The sequence below is a fragment of the Panulirus ornatus genome, chromosome 20 (genome assembly GCF_036320965.1).
Source record: "Panulirus ornatus isolate Po-2019 chromosome 20, ASM3632096v1, whole genome shotgun sequence".
Classification (NCBI taxonomy): domain Eukaryota; kingdom Metazoa; phylum Arthropoda; class Malacostraca; order Decapoda; family Palinuridae; genus Panulirus; species Panulirus ornatus.
The window spans coordinates 37966272-37989231 of NC_092243.1; the positions used below are offsets into that span (position 1 = coordinate 37966272).

Sequence of the window (22960 nt, forward strand, 5' to 3'; positions counted from 1 at the left end):
GATACGTTATCAGTACTACCCATACCAAGTGTAATCAGATGTTCTGGCAACAGGTTAAGTAGCGTGTGACCCCGCAAGTCCCTGGTACACACACAGATTCCTGTTGTTTGTTTCCTGCCAGATTATGGTCAGTTGTCATGTTTCGCTGCGTCTCATCATCATTATCCTGTATGTGTTTGGGCTGACCTACTTCAGCCATGAACCAGACCAACTCTGGAGATTATCTTCTCCCATTGTACAGTGTTGCAATCCTCTACATTCTTTACTTCCCTCATGACGTTATCACCATCCGTAAACTTATTCAAGTATGAATTCGATCCTTATGGCGAGTCATGAACACTGTCAACAATAACAACGGTTTTGTTACAGCGAGTCCTGCACTACGCTGCTCGTTAGCCCAGTCTGCTCGGAACTGGCTCTCCTCTGACATGTTGTTGTCTGTAACTTACCACTAAGATCATTAGCGATCTACCGAAGGAGTCTCATCCGTATACCTACTTACCCGAAAGTCCTTTTTTTTTCTTTTTAACTTACCTCTTGTGAAGGACAGTCACATGAAGTCTGGCAGTGTGAGAACACATAATCCACCTTACAGTGCCTTGTCTAAGACAGACAGATCTATTTCGCATGACGTCTTTACCGTGAACGCATGACGTATCTTACTTTACTTTCTCGTAGGCAATCATCTGTTTGGTTTCTGAATGCCTTGCCGTTCACGAAACCCACTCCTCGTAGGCGCAACTTTCAGAGCTCCCTTCTCGAAAACGGGTTTGAAGCTTCCTCCCTTCCAGCCCCTAGTGCTTCACCTGGTTCCGATGAATGTTAAACAGCATTTCCCGCAGCCTGTCGGGTGTCTGTACACAGTCCTTGAGCACAAGTCCAGGCGCAGCGTAGTATGGTTCAAGACCCTCTGACAGCCTGTTGCTGGTTGTTCTAAAATTCTTAATGTTCCCCTGATCATACTATTCAACCTGTATCATTATTCTTAATGTCATAACATCCTTATATGTGTAAATACTATTTAAATAATAATTCAGTTCATCACATTTATTCTTATCTTCAAAATCCCTTCCCTCCCTCAGCCTGATTAGATTAGCTGCTGTTTGACTAATCCTGGTTTTTCACCCTCCCTCTCCACAATCTTTTCCTTTAGATTCCTCTCTCCTCTCTCCTCATCTTGTTGTATCTATTCCTCGCTCTCTTTTACCTTTTAAATGTTAGTTAGATGTTGTGCCGTCTGCAATATCTGCGTGGTACATCGATATGTTCTTCAGTTTTTGAATATCTTTTATTGCGCCACATCCCGCACGTCTTCAGTATTTTCTTCTCAATGTGTAAATGACCCATATACTTACCTCATGTGTATAAATATCCCAAACCTACTACATTGATACCCTATACTTCGAACTCTGTTTGTGGAATTCTCTAAAGCAACTTGTTTCCATTAACACTTTTTAACTGCAAATAGTCATCACAATTTGATCTCTTCTCAGATCTGGTTTTGTCTCTGATCTCAATATCACCTCACTAACCACATATTCGACTTCAGGCGCTTCACCATCACTTTTCCCAGGCACTTTACCATGATATTGTACGTAGTGTATCAACCCCTCTGAATACGGCGTCACCTGTTAAATGCTGGTACAGGAAAGTCTCCCTGTACAGATTTTAGATATCTGTATCTCCATGATCCTTTCTGTAGCTATTACCCATTTACGTCTTCATTGTTAAAATCCTTCATTATCAAGAATTTGCCAAATCTAAAGAGCACATATCTCACTGTCTCCTGTAGCCTCTTGTACCTTCACTAGATCATAAATCAACATCATCATGCAATTTTTCCATCGACATAATTTTGAAACTTTAAGCGGAACCTTCAGGAGTAGTAGACCAATCCCTTTTCTTCCTTCATTATTATCGTTTATGCATTGGTAAAAATCCTTAGATCTCATCTGTTATGCAAGTCTCGTCCCTACAGCTCTGATGATATCTGGTTTGGTTTTCCTTATTAAGTCTTTGCTCCAGGTGTTTCCCGTTCATTACTAATTCATCAAAATTCCTCTACATCGTCTCTCACCATCTTTGTATTAGTGGTGAGACTGATCTCTTCTTTAAACTCATGAAATGTCCCGCCATTTTTTGACGTCTCGATGTTTCTGTAACTTTTTTCCAGTTTTAATACATTTTCTCTGATAGAGACCCACTAGATTCCTCAGTGTTAAGAGGTCATCTGCCAGCTGTAATACCGTATCACTACTGATCTCCACTTTCACGCAATTTTTACTCTTTGTGCCCCTTTATTTGGATTACCCTTCCCTACTCTTTTTCTTTATCTAAACTTTGAAATTGCACTTACCATGTCTGTAGCTTCTTATGATTCTCTGACCTTCGCTGTTCTTTTGTTTCGTTGTTGTAATATGATCTTTTTTCATTCCATACATTATGAATGAGTTGCGTCTGTCTATCTTATGTCCTGCCTCATTATTTTTCTAAGTTCAGCTTAGCTAACTCGTTGGCTAACTTCAGCAGCAGCACGTACTCCATATGTATCTGTGATGTAGTTTCTTTCTGGAATTTACATTTCTTTTTGCAGCATTGATCACAACCAGTGGCCTCCTGACAGGCTTGCCAGTTATAGGCGTGCTCAGGCTTACTATGAGGGGTTAGGGATAGACTTCATCAGTTCAGTTCGTGAGCCCTTATAAACACTGTTGCCCAGATTACCAACAGCAGCAGAACATTACAACATACGCAACAGATTATACAAGATGCCAAGCCATATACAGCAAGATCAAGAGAATTGCGAACTTGTTGGCCTCAGTTACACAAATGTCTAGAAATCTATAATTCCATTAGTAGTGTTTCATCACAATTTTTTATACAGTTTTATATTTGAACAAACCATGGATTTGTATGTTGCATTTATGGATCTGGAGAAGGCATATGATAGAGTTGATAGAGATGCTCTGTGGAAGGTATTAAGAGTTATTGGTGTAGGAGGTAAGTTACTTGAAGCAGTGAAAAGTTTTCATCGAGGATGTGAGGCATGTGTACAGTAGGAAGAAAGGAGAGTGATTGGTTCTTTGTGAAATTGTCGGTTTGCGGCAAAGATGCGTGATGTCTCCACGGTTGTTTAATTTGTTTATGGATGTGGTTGTTAGGGAGGTGAATGCAATAGTTTTGGAGAGAGGGGCAAGTATGCAGTCTGTTGTGGATGAAAGGGCTTGGGAAGTGATTCAGTTGTTGTTTGCTGATGATACAGCGCTGGTGGCTGATTCGGGTGAGAAACTGCAGAAGCTGGTGACTGAGGTTGATAAAGTGTGAGGTGGTTTGATCGAGTAAGCAATGAAAGGATGAGAGAGATGTGTGGTAATAAAAAGAGTGTTGTTGAGAGAGCAGAAGAGGGTGTATTGAAATGGTTTGGTCACATGGAGAGAACGAGTGAGGAAAGATTGACAAAGAAGATATATATGTCAGAGGTGGAGGGAACGAGAAGTGGGAGACCAAATTGGAGGTGGAAGGATGGAGAGAAAAAGATTTTGAGCGATCGCGGCCTGAACATACAGGAGGGTGAAAGGCGTGCAAGGAATAGAGTGAATTGGAACGATGTGGTATACCGGGGTCGAAGTGCTGTCAATGGATTGAACCAGGGCATGTAAAGCGTCTTGGGTAAACCTTGGAAAGTTGTGTGGGGTCTGGATGTGGAAAGGGAGCTGTGGTTTCGGTGAATCACACATGACAGCTAGAGACTGAGTGCGAACGAATGTGGCATTTTGTCCTTTCCTCGCGCTACCTCGCGGGGTTAGGGGGGGATGCTATTTCATGTGTGGCGTGTTGGCGACGGGTATGAATAAAGGCAGCAAGTGTGAATGATGTGTATATATATATATATATATATATATAAATATATATATATATATATATATATATATATATATATATATATATATATATATATATATATATATATATATATGTGTGTGTGTGTGTGTGTGTGTGTGTATTATACTATTCGCCATTTCCCGCGTTAGCGAGGTAGCGTTAAGAAGAGAGGACTGAGCCTTTGAGGGAATATCCTCACTTAGTCCCCTCCTCTGTTCCTGCATTAGGAAAACAAAAATCGAGAGGGGAGGATTTCCAGCCCCCCTCTCCCTTCCCTTTTAGTTGACTTCTGCGACACGCAGGGAATACGTGGGAAGTATTCTTTCTCCCCTATCCCCAGGGATAATATATATGTATGTATATATATATATATATATATATATATATATATATATATATATATATATATATATATATATATATATATAATATATCCCCTGGAGATAGGAGAGAAAGAATACTTCCCATGCATTCCTCACGTGTCGTAGAAGGCGACTAAAGGGGACGGGAGCGGGGGGCTAGAAACCCTCCCCTCCTTGTATTTTCAACTTTCTAAAAGGGGAAACAGAAGAAGGAGTCACGCGGGGAGTGCTCAGCCTCCTCGAAGGCTCAGATTGGGGTGTCTAAATGTGTGTGGATGTAACCAAGATGAGAAAAAAGGAGAGATAGGTAGTATGTTTGAGGAAAGGAACCTGGATGTGTTGGCTCTGAGTGAAACGAAGCTCAAGGGGTAAAGGGGAAGGGTGGTTTGGGAATATCTTGGGAGTAAAGTCAGGGGTTAGTGAGAGGACAAGAGCAAGGGAAGGAGTAGCTCTACTCCTGAAACAGGAGTGGTGGGAGTATGTGATAGAGTGTAAGAAAGTAAATTCTAGATTGATATGGGTAAAACTGAAAGTTGATGGAGAGAGATGGGTGATTATTGATGCATATGCACCTGGGCATGAGAAGAAAGATCATGAGAGGCAAGTGTTTTGGGAGCAGCTGAGTGAGTGTGTTAGTAGTTTTGATGCACGAGACCTGGTCATAGTGATGGGTGATTTGAATGCAAAGGTGAGTAATGTGGCAGTTGAGGGAATCATTGGTATACATGGGGTGTTCAGTGTTGTAAATGGAAATGGTGAAGCGCTTGTAGATTTATGTGCTGAAAAAGGACTGGTGATTGGGAATACCTGGTTTAAAAAGAGAGATATACATAAGTATACGTATGTAAGTAGGAGAGATGGCCAGAGAGCGTTATTGGATTACGTGTTAATTGATAGGCGCGCGAAAGAGAGACTTTTGGATGTTAATGTGCTGAGAGGTGCAACTGGAGGGATGTCTGATAATTATCTTGTGGAGGCGAAGGTGAAGATTTGTAGAGGTTTTCAGAAAAGAAGAGGGAATGTTGGGGTGAAGAGGGTGGTGAGAGTAAGTGAGCTTGGGAAGGAGACTTGTGTGAGGAAGTACCAGGAGAGACTGAGTGCAGAATGGAAAACGGTGAGAACAAAGGAGGTAAGGGGAGTGGGGGAGGAATGGGGTATATTTAGGGAAGCAGTAATGGCTTGCGCAAAAGATGCTTGTGGCATAAGAAGCATGGGAGGTGGGCAGATTAGAAAGGGTTGTGAGTGGTGGGATGAAGAAGTAAGATTATTAGTGAAAGAGAAGAGAGAGTCATTTGGACGATTTTTGCAGGGGAAAATGCAAATGAGTGGGAGATGTATAAAAGAAAGAGGCAGGAGGTCAAGAGAAAGGTGCAAGAGGTGAAAAAGAGGGCAAATGAGAGTTGGGATGAGAGAGTATCATTGAATTTTAGGGAGAATAAAAAGATGTTTTGGAAGGAGGTAAATAAAGTGCGTAAGACAAGGGAACAAATGGTAACTTCAGTGAAGGGGGCTAATGGGGAGATGATAACAAGTAGTGGTGATGTGAGGAGATGGAGCGAGTATTTTGAAGGTTTGTTGAATGTGTTTGATGAAAGAGTTGCATATATAGGGTGTTTTGGCCGAGGTGGTATGCAAAGTGAGAGGTTAGGGAAAATGATTTGGTAAACAGAGAAGAGGTAGTAAAAGCTTTGCGGAAGATGAAAGCGGGCAAGGCAGCGGGTTTCGATGGTATTGCAGTGGAATTTATTAAAAAAGAGGGTGACTGTATTGTTGACTAGTTGATAAGGTTATTTAATGTATGTATAATTAATGGTGAGGTGCCTGAGGATTGGCGGAATGCTTGCATAGTGCCATTGTACAAAGGCAAAGGGGACAAAGGTGAGTGCTCAAATTACAGAGGTATAAGTTTGTTGAGTATTCCTGGTAAATTATATGGGAGGGTATTGATTAAGAGGGTGAAGGCATGTACAGAGCATCAGATTGGGGAAGAGCAGTATGGCTTCAGAAGTGGTAGAGGATGTGTGGATCAGGTGTTTGCTTTGAAGAATGTTTGTGAGAAATACTTAGAAAAGCAAATGGATTTGCATGTAGCATTTATGGATCTGGAGAAGGCATATGATAGAGTTGATAGAGATGCTCTGTGGAAGGTATTAATAATATATGATGTGGGAGGCAAGTTGTTAGAAGCAGTGAAAAGTTTTTATCGAGGATGTAAGGCATGTGTACGTGTAGGAAGAGATGAAAGTGATTGGTTCTCAGTGAATGTATGTTTGTGTCAGGGGTGTGTGATGTCTCCATGGTTGTTTAATTTGTATATGGCTGGGGTTGTTAGGGAGGTGAATGCAAGAGTTTTGGAAAGGGGGGCAAGTATGCAGTCTGTTGTGGATGAGAGAGCTTGGGAAGTGAGTCAGTTGTTGTTCGCTGATGATACAGCGCTTATGACTGAATCATGTGAGAAACTGCAGAAGCTGGTGACTGAGTTTGGTAGAGTGTGTGAAAGAAGAAAGTTAAGAGTAAATGTGAATAAGGGCAAGGTTATTAGGTACAGTAGGGGTGAGGGTCAAGTCAATTGGGAGGTAAGTTTGAATGGAGAAAAACTGGTGGAAGTGAAGTGTTTTAGATATCTGGGAGTGGATTTGGCAGCGGATGGAACCATGGAAGCGGAAGTGAGTCATAGCGTGCGGGAGGGGGCGAAAATTCTGGGAGCGTTGAAGAATGTGTGGAAATCAAGAACATTATCTCGGAAAGCAAAAATGGGTATGTTTGAAGGAATAGTGGTTCCAACAATGTTGTATGGTTGCGAGGCGTGGGTTATGGATAGCATTGTGCGCAGGAGGGTGGATGTGCTGGAAATGAGATGTTTGAGGACAATATGTGGTGTGAGGTGGTTTGATCGAGTAAGTAATAATAGTGTAAGAGAGATGTGCGGTAATAAAAAGAGTGTGGTTGAGAGAGCAGAAGAGGGTGTTTTGAAATGGTTTGGTCACATGGAGAGAATGAGTGAGGAGAGGTTGACAAAGAGGATATATGTGTCAGAGGTGGAGGGAACGAGAAGTGGGAGACCAGATTGGAGGTGGAAGGATGGAGAGAAAAAGATTTTGAGTGATCGGGGCCTGAACATGCAGGAGGGTGAAAGGCGTGCAAGGAATAGAGTGAATTGGAACGATGTGGTATACCGGGGTCGACGTGCTGTCAATGGATTGAACCAGGGCATGTGAAGCGTCTTGGGTAAACCATGGAAAGTTTTGTGGGACCTGGATGTGGAAAGGGAGCTGTGGTTTCGATGCATTATTACATGACAGCTAGAGACTGAGTGTAAACGAATGTGGCCATTATTGTATTTTCCAAGCGCTACCTCGCACAGATGAGGGGGGAGGGGGTTGTTATTTCATGTGTGGTAGGGTGGCGATGGGAATAAATAAGGGCAGACAGTATGAATTATGTACATGTGTATATATGTATATGTCTGTGTGTGTATATATATGCATACATTGAGATGTATAGGTATGTATATTTGCGTGTGTGGACGTGTACGTATATACATGTGTATGTGGGTGGGTTGGGCCATTCTTTCGTCTGTTTCCTTGCGCTACCTCGCTAACGCGGGAGACAGCGATAAAGCAAAATAAAATAATGAAAATGATATATATATATATATATATATATATATATATATATATATATATATATATATATATATATATATATATATATATATATATTTTTTTTTTTTTCTTTTTTTTATACTTTGTCGCTGTCTCCCGCGTTTGCGAGGTAGCGCAAGGAAACAGACGAAAGAAAATGGCCCAACCCCCCCCCCATACACATGTATATACATACGTCCACACACGCAAATATACATACCTACACAGCTTTCCATGGTTTACCCCAGACGCTTCACATGCCTTGATTCAATCCACTGACAGCACGTCAACCCCGGTATACCACATCGCTCCAATTCACTCTATTCCTTGCCCTCCTTTCACCCTCCTGCATGTTCAGGCCCCGATCACACAAAATCTTTTTCACTCCATCTTTCCACCTCCAATTTGGTCTCCCTCTTCTCCTCGTTCCCTCCACCTCCGACACATATATCCTCTTGGTCAATCTTTCCTCACTCATTCTCTCCATGTGCCCAAACCACTTCAAAACACCCTCTTCTGCTCTCACAACCACGCTCTTTTTATTTCCACACATCCCTCTTACCCTTACGTTACTCACTCGATCAAACCACCTCACACCACACATTGTCCTCAAACATCTCATTTCCAGCACATCCATCCTCCTGCGCACAACTCTATCCATAGCCCACGCCTCGCAACCATACAACATTGTTGGAACCACTATTCCTTCAAACATACCCATTTTTGCTTTCCGAGATAATGTTCTCGACTTCCACACATTCTTCAAGGCCCCCAGAATTTTCGCCCCCTCCCCCACCCTATGATTCACTTCCGCTTCCATGGTTCCATCCGCTGCCAAATCCACTCCCAGATATCTAAAACACTTCACTTCCTCCAGTTTTTCTCCATTCAAACTCACCTCCCAATTGACTTGACCCTCAACCCTACTGTACCTAATAACCTTGCTCTTATTCACATTTACTCTTAACTTTCTTCTTCCACACACTTTACCAAACTCAGTCACCAGCTTCTGCAGTTTCTCACATGAATCAGCCACCAGCGCTGTATCATCAGCGAACAACTGACTCACTTCCCAAGCTCTCTCATCCCCAACAGACTTCATACTTGCCCCTCTTTCCAAAACTCTTGCATTTACCTCCCTAACAACCCCATCCATAAACAAATTAAACAACCATGGAGACATCACACACCCCTGCCGCAAACCTACATTCACTGAGAACCAATCACTTTCCTCTCTTCCTACACGTACACATGCCTTACATCCTCGATAAAAACTTTTCACTGCTTCTAACAACTTTCCTCCCACACCATATATTCTTAATACCTTCCACAAAGCATCTCTATCAACTCTATCATATGCCTTCTCCAGATCCATAAATGCTACATAGAAATCCATTTGCTTTTCTAAGTATTTCTCACATACATTCTTCAAAGCAAACACCTGATCCACACATCCTCTACCACTTCTGAAACCACACTGCTCTTCCCCAATCTGATGCTCTGTACATGCCTTCACCCTCTCAATCAATACCCTCCCATATAATTTACCAGGAATACTCAACAAACTTATACCTCTGTAATTTGAGCACTCACTCTTATCCCCTTTGCCTTTGTACAATGGCACTATGCACGCATTCCGCCAATCCTCAGGCACCTCACCATGAGTCATACATACATTAAATAACCTTACCAACCAGTCAACAATACAGTCACCCCCTTTTTTAGTAAAGATACGTTAGAATTTATAGGTATGTATATGTGCATTTGTGGACGTGTGTGTATATGGCGGAATGCGTGCATAGTGCCATTGTACAAAGGCAAAGGGGATAAGAGTGAGTGCTCAAATTACAGAGGTATAAGTTTGTTGAGTATTCCTGGTAAATTATATGGGAGGGTATTGATTGAGAGGGTGAAGGCATGTACAGAGCATCAGATTGGGGAAGAGCAGTGTGGTTTCAGAAGTGGTAGAGGATGTGTGGATCAGGTGTTTGCTTTGAAGAATGTATGTGAGAAATACTTAGAAAAGCAAATGGATTTGTATGTAGCATTTATGGATCTGGAGAAGGCATATGATAGAGTTGATAGAGATGCTCTGTGGAAGGTATTAAGAATATATGGTGTGGGAGGCAAGTTGTTAGAAGCAGTTAAAGGTTTTTATCGAGGATGTAAGGCATGTGTACGTGTAGGAAGAGAGGAAAGTGATTGGTTCTCAGTGAATGTAGGTTTGCGGCAGGGGTGTGTGATGTCTCCATGGTTGTTTAATTTGTTTATGGATGGGGTTGTTAGGGAGGTAAATGCAAGAGTCTTGGAAAGAGGGGCAAGTATGAAGTCTGTTGGGGATGAGAGAGCTTGGGAAGTGAGTCAGTTGTTGTTCGCTGATGATACAGCGCTGGTGGCGGATTCATGTGAGAAACTGCAGAAGCTGGTGACGGAGTTTGGTAAAGTGTGTGGAAGAAGAAAGTTAAGAGTAAATGTGAATAAGAGCAAGGTTATTAGGTACAGTAGGGTTGAGGGTCAAGTCAATTGGGAGGTGAGTTTGAATGGAGAAAAACTGGAGGAAGTGAAGTGTTTTAGATATCTGGGAGTGGATCTGTCAGCGGATGGAACCATGGAAGCGGAAGTGGATCATAGGGTGGGGGAGGGGGCGAAAATTTTGGGAGCCTTGAAAAATGTGTGGAAGTTGAGAACATTATCCCGGAAAGCAAAAATGGGTATGTTTGAAGGAATAGTGGTTCCAACAATGTTGTATGGTTGCGAGGCGTGGGCTATGGATAGAGTTGTTCGCAGGAGGATGGATGTGCTGGAAATGAGATGTTTGAGGACAATGTGTGGTGTGAGGTGGTTTGATCGAGTAAGTAACGTAAGGGTAAGAGAGATGTGTGGAAATAAAAAGAGCGTGGTTGAGAGAGCAGAAGAGGGTGTTTTGAAATGGTTTGGGCACATGGAGAGAATGAGTGAGGAAAGATTGACCAAGAGGATATATGTGTCGGAGGTGGAGGGAACGAGGAGAAGAGGGAGACCAAATTGGAGGTGGAAAGATGGAGTGAAAAGGATTTTGTGTGATCGGGGCCTGAACATGCAGGAGGGTGAAAGGAGGGCAAGGAATAGAGTGAATTGGAGCGATGTGGTATACAGGGGTTGACGTGCTGTCAGTGGATTGAATCAAGGCATGTGAAGCGTCCGGGGTAAACCATGGAAAGCTGTGTAGGTATGTATATTTGCGTGTGTGGACGTGTGTATGTACATGTGTATGGGGGGGGTTGGGCCATTTCTTTCGTCTGTTTCCTTGCGCTACCTCGCAAACGCGGGAGACAGCGACGATGTATAAAAAAAAAAAAAAAAAAATATATATATATATATATATATATATATATATATATATATATATATATATATATATATATGTGTGTGTGTGTGTGTGTCTGTGTCTGTGTCTGTGTGTGTGTGTGTCTGTGTGTATGTGGGTGGGTAGGGCCATTGTTTCATCTGTTTCCTTGTGCTACCTCGCTTACGTGGGAGACAGGGACAAAGTATAAATAAATAACATGATTCAGCAATTCCTTATCCATATTCTTACGTAAGAAGTGTTCCAGTCTTCCCTCACTGCCTCATTCCTAAACCCCTCCATACACACCACCCTTGTCATCCCACTCATTCTAGACATCTCCCTTCTAGCCTTACTGCTCCCAGTTGACCAGTTCCTCAGCCCACACTCTTTCATCTTCTGAAACACTTTAACACTGGCCAGCCTGTCATCTCTTCCCACTGCCCATTCATTACGAGACTACGTCAGTCCCGTAATCCCTACATCCCCCCCCCCCCCCCCGCCTTTTCTTCACAACAGTTGCTTACCCTTCGTAGTTCAATAATATTTTCTAACTTGAATGTAAGAGGTGAGGAGATAGTCTTCAACTTAGTCCTCTTCTTATATTCGCTTGTCGTAAGGCGTTTCTTACCAAGTATACACAGTAAATATTTCAGAATGTATTTTTTTTCGACAGTTTTTTCTGTTGTGTGTTACATTCACTGATGAATCTGCTATGTTTCTGTCTAAGATTCTTATTCTGAAGAACATTCTACACTTAACAAAGACTGTAAAAACTTCAGCAGGCAAATCAACATACAAATTTTACTTGATACTATCCTCACAGAAACTTTTTCTGGCTTAGTGAGTCTTATCCGTGATAGCAAAGGAACAATTTCTCCATTACTAGTAAATAAAAAAAAAATGTTGGGGTCATTTGAGCATTTTCTATTCTACGTAAGTATGGCTCATATCCAGGTTTCTTTTTCTGCAACTTACTTCCAAGAAGACTATACTTAGGGCTCTTATGAGTGATGTATTCCTAACATATCTCAAGGCTTCTGTTTCTACACATTCTTGTAATGTTTGGTTGGGTTCAGTGAAACAAGCTGCCTCAGTGTCTTCATCATCCACTTCACTGCTCTGAGGTTCTATATTCTGAATATCCAAATATGTAAACAAGACAGAAGACACCATAAGGTTAGATTCCAGGTCGTGTGTGTTCTGACCAGGATACTGGCATGGACTGGGTCTTGAAGATAATGCCTCTGTTCAAGATGTGTCATTATTTTCCCACTGAATGTTATGGTTTCTTCCCACCAGAACACAGCTTTTATCAACAAGAAGTGATCTGATCCTGTACTTGAACTGCACAGGAGGTGGGTTGTTGATGGAAACTCTCATGTGTCTTATACACCCCATGAAATGCTCAAGGGTATCTTGATTCAACCTGTAGTTCATGATACATTTGACATTATATTTTGCTTTCACAAAATGATATAATTTGGACAGAGATTGGCATGAGATAATGAGGCCTTTTTGAATTGGTTAGAAGCTATTTTTGCTCCCAGTTTGCATTGTTTTGGCAGTGGTCAACATTCGTTCCAGCACTTTAGTTTGTCTTGCAAATTAATACCATATGCAGCCCTTGAGACTTTACCATTAGGTTTTTTGAACTGAAAAGATCAAACCATGAAACAACTCATGTTATAAACTCACTTGTATCATGTCAGTTTTGACTCTTAAGAAGACATTGCTGACCAGAATATTTCAAGGACTTGGTTGTTGTATGAGACACTAGCAAAGCAGCTAAGCGAACATTCATTCTAGCTACCCCTTTGACATCTATGTGCTTCTGAGACAGTCTATGTGCTGTTTTCAGATCTGAGTCACTTCTAATGACAAGTTCACTATTAGGTACAAACCCATGATCTAGAGAGTTGTTTCATATGTGCTCTAACAAGTGTGCAACATCACCAAAAGCAAAAATTTCTGGTTCCGAATCAGGTGGATTTGTGATACTTGAATTGTTTACATAGATTTCTCCATAGTTTCATATTAGTGAGACCAAGATCATCTACCATCTCTACTATCAACGCTCCAGCTTCTTCTAATCTCACAATGAGATCAAATAACATGTCTTCACTCATGTCTGTATCAAAACTAATACACAAGCTGTGTCCAGTTCTTCGTTAACCATGTAATCATTGAACGTAGAACATTGCTTATAGATGCATGAACTGTGTCTATGGCCTTGTCATATGACCATTCCTGTGCAACACTAGTCTCATCAAAGGATGAAGCACAAAGCCACTCAGATTCTGCCATAGTCTCAGCTTTATGCCTCAAAAGATTTATGACTGACAGTAAAGGGCCAGAGTCCACATCAAGTTTAGCTTAATGAAGTCACAGGAAGGAATCCCTGTTTCCTTAGATAGGAGTAAGCCTTAGTGCTTAAGCTTATTATAGTTACTACTCGACTATTATCTTCTGTCCTTCTGGCCTTTAAGTAATGGACTAATTGAATCTTAGAAAAATATGCACCAAATTTCTCTTTTATATCAGCAGTGATGTTCACATGCTCATTTTCAAGCTTAGATTGTGATATAGTTATGAGATTTTCATATTCCTTTTTCTTCAAAACTAAGTTTATCCTCCCTTTTGTACCATTATGAAGTTTCCTATGTAAAGTCTTCATAATCTTATTTAATGAATCATTATCTTTCCAGTGTTTGGCATATTGTCTGTGTCACACACACCATTTTCTTTGGCTGATGACGAGTACATACATGTCACGTTCTTGCCTCCACCAGATGTGGCCTCTGGATGTCCCGCAATTCCATCTCTACTACCTTAAGTGAACACATCAAATATTTACATACGAAAAAAACAATGTACGTACATGACTGCCACACATAAATTTCTTATCTTTTCGGAGAAATTGCGTATTTTTCACTCACTTTGATCTCTCTTTGTAGGTAGGCATTAATGATTAATATGTAGTAAGTATTGGTTATGATGCAAAAAGTCATTTTTTTCACATTACCAACATTTTTTGTCAATTTTTCCCCATTGCCATCGACCAACCAAAAGAAGACAAAGCAAAAATTTAACTACAGATTGATGGTTTGAGTTCACCATTTGCTCCCCCACATGTGCCATCTCGAGGCAAGTTGTTAAAAAAAAAAACATTTTGAATCGAAGCACACACAACTGTCCCCCCCCCCCCCCTTTCACATCTGCCCCCCCCTTAAAACAATTTTATTCGGCATCAGAATATGTACACATACATGAAGAATATACATACAAACTTCATCACTTATCTAACCAGACACATCATGACCAAGACAACTGATGTGTCATGTTCGTGAATCATAAATACAACCAGTTGACAAAAAAACAATAAAGATTGATTTACTGTTTCAAGCTTCATAACATCGATCGAAACTTGTAATGTCTAGCAAAGTGAGCATACATGGTTGTTGGTAAACATCATACATGCGCTGAAGCAGCAGTGTGGAGTGTTGCTCTAGGTTTGAGTTTTTCTAGTGATGGAGGTTCTGGTATGCCAAGCAGCTCATACTTAAGGTTTCGTTCGTATGTAGTTGTCTCATAGTGGTGGCTGCATACGTAGGCGGTGGCTCGGCTGAAAATGTCACTTCTTTTGCAAAATGTAATCCCTATCATCCTTCCTTTATCGTCTTTTAGAGATCTATGGTAACTTATGTTGCACCCTTTAGCTTGCGTTCACCTGCGTCCAGTCAGTCAATGCACAGCGAGAAGGTATGATTATGTGAGAACTGTGAGCACCGGTAGCCAGGAGACAACTGGCAGGGGGTTCACCTGAAGCAGACTGAACCACTGCGTGTGACGTCACTGCGCACAAGAGAATTTTGGTACGAGGTTGAGAAGACCTGATGATTCTCATGAGTACCCTCCAGTCACAGTACCCACGATGATATATAAACACACACACACACACACACACACACACACACACACACACTGTATCGTAAACATATCCCTGATTCAGCTTGTAATCTTGGTAGAAAATCTTTTGACGTTGTTCAGTCAGAAGAACACTTTGTAAACAAAATCTTTGCTCGTATTACCCTACTGTGAGAACTTTCTTAATTCCTTATTCTTTAAAACTTTTGATGCTACTGTAGTCGTCAGCAATGATAATAAGGTTAAGGAAAGTCTTATGAGGAATTCTGTAACTTCTCAGGAGAGTTATGTGTACAATATCCCACGTAAAGAGTGTGATCAGTTTTACGTGGGTCAAACTGGTAGGGTTCTTAATATTCGAGTTGAAGAACATAGTGCTAGGTATGCTTAAGAATAAAATGCACTGCTCGTCCATCTTTAAGACTCTGGTCATCAAACTGAATGGAGCAGTGTTAATGTTATCACATACAATAACTCAGTAATGGATAGAATTATTGTTGAACTGTCTCTTATCATACATGGTAGAGATAATGATTTGAATCAAAATGTTGGCTTATATAAATGAGATAATTTATGAAGTGAAATGATTGTAAAAATATTTCCTAGAACGTAGGTCAACCTGAGTTTGTACCTGGAGAAAGGTGAGGTCGTCGAGGGTGACCTATGACCTAATACGATCCTTGAATTCCAGCTCTTTATCATTTATTACCATGCTGTCTGCCTCACTGTACGTATCATTTATCACCATGCTGTCTGCCTCACTGTACGTATCCATCATTACACATTCCTGAGCTGTTTGCGACACTGACTGATATTCCGTCCTCTTGCTTCACTACAACTTTTCTGTATATTGCCATTTGATTGTATTCTTTACTTATCTTCCCTTAATCTATCACCTCTGATGAATACCCTACTAAATTCTTCCTTGCCCCTAACCTTAACCTGCCAAAGTACCTCCTGGCTACATGACCTAATTAAGATTTAATCGTTATCGGTCTTACCTTACGTCTTGACTATATCCACCAACCCGCTTCATTTTTTGTATCACAGACTGCGTTTGGTAAGGTTATAGCCTCTAGGAATCTTGATTAGCATTCCTACCTTCTTCATCCTTTCCTCTTTTTCTGGAATATGGTCTCCTTCCAGTCACAAAGTCATCACTTAGTTGAATATATCAACCTCTTGCTTCACTAATCTACTTTATTTCGGTGCCACTCACTTTTCTACTAAATTCATGAAGGTTGAAACGTCAACTTCCATGTTTCTGGTTATCTTTAAGACTCCTATATTGCCAACAAGTATTGATCCTGTAGCTTCAAGTGATTCCTTGTGTCCGGTTTTAGTACTTCATGGCTCATCTTCACTACATCATTCTTTAGGTTCTGGTTCTGTTTGACTGTCCCAGAAATTGTTCCTATTCTCACTCCTCGCACACTATCATTGATAGTCTGTGTGCTTTGTATTATGGGCATTTTGTTTTCTTAAACAGTCCCATGGACGTCCATTCAAGACCTTTCTAACCATTTTTGGTTCATCATTGCCTCTTCTTTACTCAGGATATATTTTCATTGAATCACTTCCCATAAATGGTTCCGTGTTCATGCCATTTGACTACAATTTTCAAATCTCTAAATCTCTCTTGCATCTGATAATACCATTCTTGTTCTTTGATATGAAATTTCAATTTCTTTATCCCCTCCTCTAACTTCGTTAACCTCTGATTTTGTTTCTTGATCACTTCTCATCATTTCTGCAATCTTATAGTCTCTGTTGACTCATCCCTTGGATTTTTCCCTCGCCTCCTTTCTTAGGCTTATCATAACTGATTGTTTTATGTAACTTTTCCCGTCTAAATCCATGTGAGTGTCTTTTCTACAAGATTTAGGGCCCAAAACCTTAGAAGACTGAGACCCCATTACTTGTGATACCACCTCCTTGGAGTCTAACTAACATTCCTCGACTTGTCTGTTTCGTTCATGTGGAAGGGAACTAACAAGAACCACAGCTAGACGAGTGCCACACACTATGACTTCAGACACATTTCAGCAGATCGTAGCCTCAGATGATTGCTTGCTTATTCCACTAAAGTGAATATCTTGATGATACTTAACCCATATTGTGACGACCAAGCTTTCCCCTTAAGTTGTACTTAAAAAGAGTTTGTATAAGTATCTCATCCTAAAAATTTCATGGAGTACAGATATTCGGCGTCATACTTTCATTGTAATTACAAATGTTTTATCTTCAGTACCTCTGGTACTCCCCATTGCTTTATCTTGAGTACCTCTGATGTTAACCATTGCTTTATCTTCAGTACCTCTGATGTTAACCATTGTTTTATCTTCAGTACCTCTGATTTTAACCATTGTTTTATCTTCAGTACCTCTGATTTTAACCATTGTTTTATCTTCAGTACCTCTGATGTTAACCATTGTTTTATCTTCAGTACTTCTGATGTTAACCATTGTTTTATCTTCTACCTCTGAAGTTAACCATTGTTTTATCATCAGTACCTCTGATTTTAACCATTGTTTTATCATCAGTACCTCTGAAGTTAACCATTGTTTTATCATCAGTACCTCTGATGTTAACCATTGTTTTATCTTCACTACCTCTGAAGTTAACCATTGTTTTATCATCAGTACCTCTGATTTTAACCATTGTTTTATCATCAGTACCTCTGATGTTAACCATTGTTTTATCATCAGTATCCCTCGTATAACACTTACGAGTATCATTGACAGAATGTCTAAAAAAAATCAAGTTCTGTACCATTACTACCTCGTCCGTTGCCCCAGAACAAGATAATGCAAATTATATAAAGTTGTACAAAAGAAGGTAACTGTTTAACGTACAACGCCGGATAGAATAAATGAGAATAAGATATGCAGCAGCCTAACTGTTGGTGAACAGGTGGTGGTGCTCGCCGTTGTGTCGTCCTTCGACACATTTGATGTCAAGTTCTCTGGCCTTGTTCCTGGTGAGGGCCCTTGTCTGGTGACGGTCTGTGTTTTCTGCTGGCCGCCATCGAATGGTTCACCTTAATGTTTTTCTTTGTCTCGAAGATGAACCTCAAACTGATTAGCAACTTAAAGTGTTTGCGCAGTCATGAATACTGCGAAAATAAACTCTAAACAATTTTTGAAAAGAATTACGCTGGATATGTTTTCCAGCTACCTGTCCGAATTCTTACCTCAGATACTTAAATGTTCCTGTAAACAATATTGACTTATAATCTACAGATAACTTAGAACATCAATAAATGAGAAGTCAAAGCTGTTTAGGGTTTTGGAGTGATTCTCACCCTGCCTCATATTCCACCTCCACTTTGTTCCGTTAGTGTCCACCGTGGTGAGAGAAGTGTGGGCCATGGCAGTGGTGGCAGGGGTCTGGGGCTGCGGCGTTGGCGCCTACATTAGCATCCTCTCCCTCCTCATGCTGGATTACCTGGACCTGGAGAACTTTGCCCCAGCATTTGGCATCAACTCTTTCATGAACGGGGTCTGGATTCTGGCTTTTGGCGCTGTCTTTGGTAAGTTGGATGTTATGGCCTCCCTGTACTCCAGGTGCAGGTGGTTAGAGGTGGAGCCACGACGACCGGGATGTGGGTGTTGCTGAAGGTTTGTTTGTGGAGTGAGGTGAGCAAGACAGGTTCAGTCTTTACCATGCATGAACTTTCCCAGCATCCTTCTGACTTACTACTGATCTAATATACGCACGTAACCACGAGCTGCTAATAACTGAAATATACTGTTAATTTGCATTATCATTTAACAATGTATTTAACAAGGACTATTGCCTATATATCAAATGATAACGAAGATTTATGCGAATAACTTCGGAAAAGGAAGATTCGCTTCACGAAGATAAACAAAAACGAAAAAGTTCTAACGTTCCCATGTCCAATGCTCATCATGAGTCATGTTAAGGCTGGCTAACCAGTGTACCTTCCCCATATGTGATACTTGTCTCACCAGTGTAACTCCCCAAGTGCAATACGTGACTCACCAGTGTACCTTCCCTACGTGACTCCTCAGTGTACCCTACCCAGGTGTGATACGTGACCCATCAGTGTACCTTCCCCAGATGTGATACGTGACTCACCATTGTATCTTCCCTAGAAGTGATACGTGCACTCGTAAGTGTACCATCCCCAATTATGACAAGTGACTCATCGTGTACCTTCCCCAAGTGTGATACGTGACTCACAAGTAATCCTTCCCCAGGTGTGATACGTGGCGCATCAATGTACCTTTACCAAGTGTGATACGTGACTCATCAGTGTACCTTCCCCAGGTGTGATGTGTGACTCACCATTGCACCTTACCCAGGTGTGATACGTGACTCACAAGTAATCCTTCCCCAGGTGTGATACGTTGCTCATCAATGTACCTTTCCCAAGTGTGATACGTGACTCATCAGTGTACCTTCCCCAGGTGTGATGTGTGACTCACCAGTGTACCTTCCCCAGGTATGATACGTGGCTCATCATTGTACCTTCCCCAGGTATGACAAGTGACTCACCAGTGTGCCATCCTCAGATATGATACTTGACTCACCAATGTACCTTCCCAAGGTGTGATATGTGACTCACCAGTGTACCTTCCCCTGGTGTGATGTATGACTCGCTAATGTACCTTCCCCAGGTGTGATATGTGACTCACCAGTGTACCTTCCTTAGGTGTGATACGTGACTCATCAGTGTACCTTTCCCAGGTGTAATGTGTGACTCACTATTGCACCTTCCCAAGTGTGATACGGGACTCACAAGTGGGCATTCCTGAGGTGTGATACCTGATTCACCAGTGTACCTTACCCAGGTGTGATAAGTGGTTCACCAGTGTACCTCCCCGGGTGTGATACGTGGCTCACCAATGTACTTTCCACAAGTGTAATATGTGACTCACTAGTGTACCTTCCCCGGGTGTAACATGTGACTCACCAGTGTACCTTCCCCAGGTCTCATACGTGACTCGCCAGTACACCTTCACCAGGTGTCATACTTGACTCATCAGCGTACCTTCCCCAGGTATGATATGTGACTCACAAGTGAACCTTCCTGAGGTGTGATACCTGACTCACCAGTGTATCTTCCCCAGGTATGATACGTGACTCACCAGTGTACCTTCCCCAGGTGTGATACGTGACTCTCAAGTGAACTTTCCCCAGGTGTGATACTTGACTCACCAGAGTACCTTCCCCAGGTGTGATACGTGACTCAGCATTGTACCTTCCCCATGTGTAACATGTGACTCACCAGTGTACCTTCCCTGGGTGTGATACGTGACTCTCCATTGTGCCTTCCCCAGATGTGATACGTGACTCACCAGTGTACCTTCCCCAAGTGTGATACGTGACTCACAAGTGTACCTTCCCCAGGTGTGATACATGATTCACCAGTGTACCTTCCCCAAGTGTGATACGTGACTCACCAGTGTACCTTTCGCAAGTGTGATACGTGACTCGCCAGTGTACCATCCCCAGGTGTGGAACGTGACTCAACAGTGTACCTTCCCTAGGTGTGATACGTGATTCACCAGTGTGCCATTATCAGGTGTGAGACGTGACTCATCAGTGTACCTTCCTCAGACGTGATACGTGACTCACCAGTGTACCTTACCCAGGTGTGATAGGTGGTTCACCAGCGTACCTCCCCCAGGTGTGATACGTGACTCAACAATGTACCTTTCCCAGGTGTAATATGTGACTCACCAGTGTACCTTCCCTTGTGTAACATGTGACTCACCAGTGTACCTTCCCCAGGTCTGACACGTGACTCACCAGTGCACCCTCCCCAGGTGTGATATTTGACTCATCAGTGTATCTTCCCCAGTTGTGATACCTGACTCACCAGTGTACCCTCCCCATATGTGATATTTGACTCAGCGTACCTTCCCCAGGTGTGATACTTGACTCACCAATATACCTTCCCCATATGTGATATTTGACTCAGTGTACCTTCCTAAGTGTATGACTCACCAGTATGCCCTCCCCGGGTGTGTTACGTGACTCATCAGTGTACCTTCCCCAAACGTGACTCACAATTGTACCGTCCCCACATGTGATACGTGGCTCATCATTGTACCTTCCCCAGATGTGATACTCGACTCACCAGTATACCTTCCCCAGATGTGATACGTGACTCGTCAGTGTACCTTCCCCAGTTGTGATACGTGACTCACCAGTGTACCTTCCCCAGGTGTGATACGTGACTCACCTGTGTACTTTTCCAAATGTGATACGTGACTCACCAGAGTACCTTCACTAGGTGTAATATGTGACTCACCAATGTACCTTCCCCAGGTGTGATCCGTGACTCACCAGTGTACCTTCCCCAGGTGTGATACGTGACTCAACAGTGTACCTTCCCTTGGTGTGATACGTGACTCAACAGTGTACCTTCCCCAGGTGTGATACGTGACTCACCAGTGTACCTTCCCTTGGTGTGATACGTGACTCACCAGTGTCATTTCCCAGGTGTGGTACGTGGCTCATCAGTGTACCTTCGCCAGGTGTGATATATGACTCACCAGTGTACCTTCCCCAGGTGTGATACGTGACTCACCAGTGTACCTTCCCCAGGTGTGATACGTGACTCACCAGTGTACCTTCCCCAGGTGTGATACGTGACTCGCCAGTGTACCTTTCCCAGGTGTGATACCTGACTCACTTGTGTACCTTCCCCAGGTGTGATACGTGACTCAAGTGTACCCTCCCCAGGTGTGATACGTGACGTGAGCGGGAGCTATGTGGTGAGTCTGTGGGTCCTGGCCAGCTGTATGTTCATCACCTTCATCCTCTGGATCTTCATGCCCGCCGCCGTCGCCTATGACAAACGCAAGGAAGCTCAGCAGATGGATGCCCAGCAGAAGAAAGCCCACCTGCAGGAAGCCCAACCGAAGGAGGACCAGAAGCAGAGCGCTCAACAGCAGCAGCAGCAGCAGCAGCAGTCCCAGCAACAGCAGTAGAAAGCCCAACAACAGCAGCAGGAGATCCATCTGCAGCAGCAATACACCCAACAACAACAGCAGAAGGAGGCCAACAATAGCAGCAGAAGACCCAGCAACAGCAGCAGGAGACCAAACAACATCAAACGAAGGCCGAAGAACGGCAGCAGAAGATCCAACAACAACAGCAGGAGGCCAAACAAAATCAAACGAAGACTCAACAACATAAAGCCCAACAACAACAGTGGGATTCTCAACAACAGCAGCAGAAGATCCAACAACAGCAACAGAAAGCCTAACAACAGCAGCAAAAGTCCCAGAAACAGCAACAGGAGTCCCAACAACAACAGCAGAAAACCCAGCAACAGGAGCAAGAGTCCCAACAACAACAACAGAAGACGCAGCAGCAGGAGGCCAAAAACTCAAACGAAGGCTTACAACAACATTAGAAAAATAGCAGCCGGACTCCCAACAACAGCAACAGGAGGTCTCAGCAGCAGCAGGATGCCCAACAACAGCATCGAAGGGCCTGACAACTGCAGCAGGGGTCCCAACAACAGCAACACAAGGCCCAAAAACAGCAACACGAGTCACAACAACAGCAACAAGAATCCCAACAATAGCAGCAGAAGTCCCAGCAACAGCAACAGGAGGCCCAATAACAACAGTACGAAGCCCAGCAAAAGCAATAAGAGACCCAACAACAGCAGCAGGAGACCCAGCAACAGCAGCAGGAGACCTAGCAACAGCAGCAGGAGACCTAGCAACAGCAGCAGGAGACCTAGCAACAGAAGAGGCCTAGAAACAGCGACAGGAGACCCATTAACAGCAACAACAGTGGAAAGCCCAGCATTAAGAGACCCAGCAACAACA

General features: G+C 42.5%; 2 protein-coding genes across 16 annotated transcripts in view; both read left to right on the forward strand.

Annotated features, from left to right (window-relative positions):
* The window catches only part of LOC139755949 (monocarboxylate transporter 14-like), a 50745-nt gene extending 28636 nt beyond the window's left edge, over positions 1 to 22109 (forward strand). The window contains exons 3-4 of the mRNA XM_071674737.1: positions 18481 to 18672; positions 21861 to 22109. Of these exons, the coding sequence (XP_071530838.1) occupies positions 18481 to 18672; positions 21861 to 22108 (440 nt within the window). The 3' untranslated portion in view covers position 22109. The remainder of the gene's footprint in view (positions 1 to 18480; positions 18673 to 21860) is intronic.
* LOC139755950 (uncharacterized) overlaps positions 1 to 22960 on the forward strand; it is a 1365710-nt gene that overhangs the window by 594011 nt on the left and 748739 nt on the right. The gene's annotated exons all lie outside the window — the stretch shown is intronic.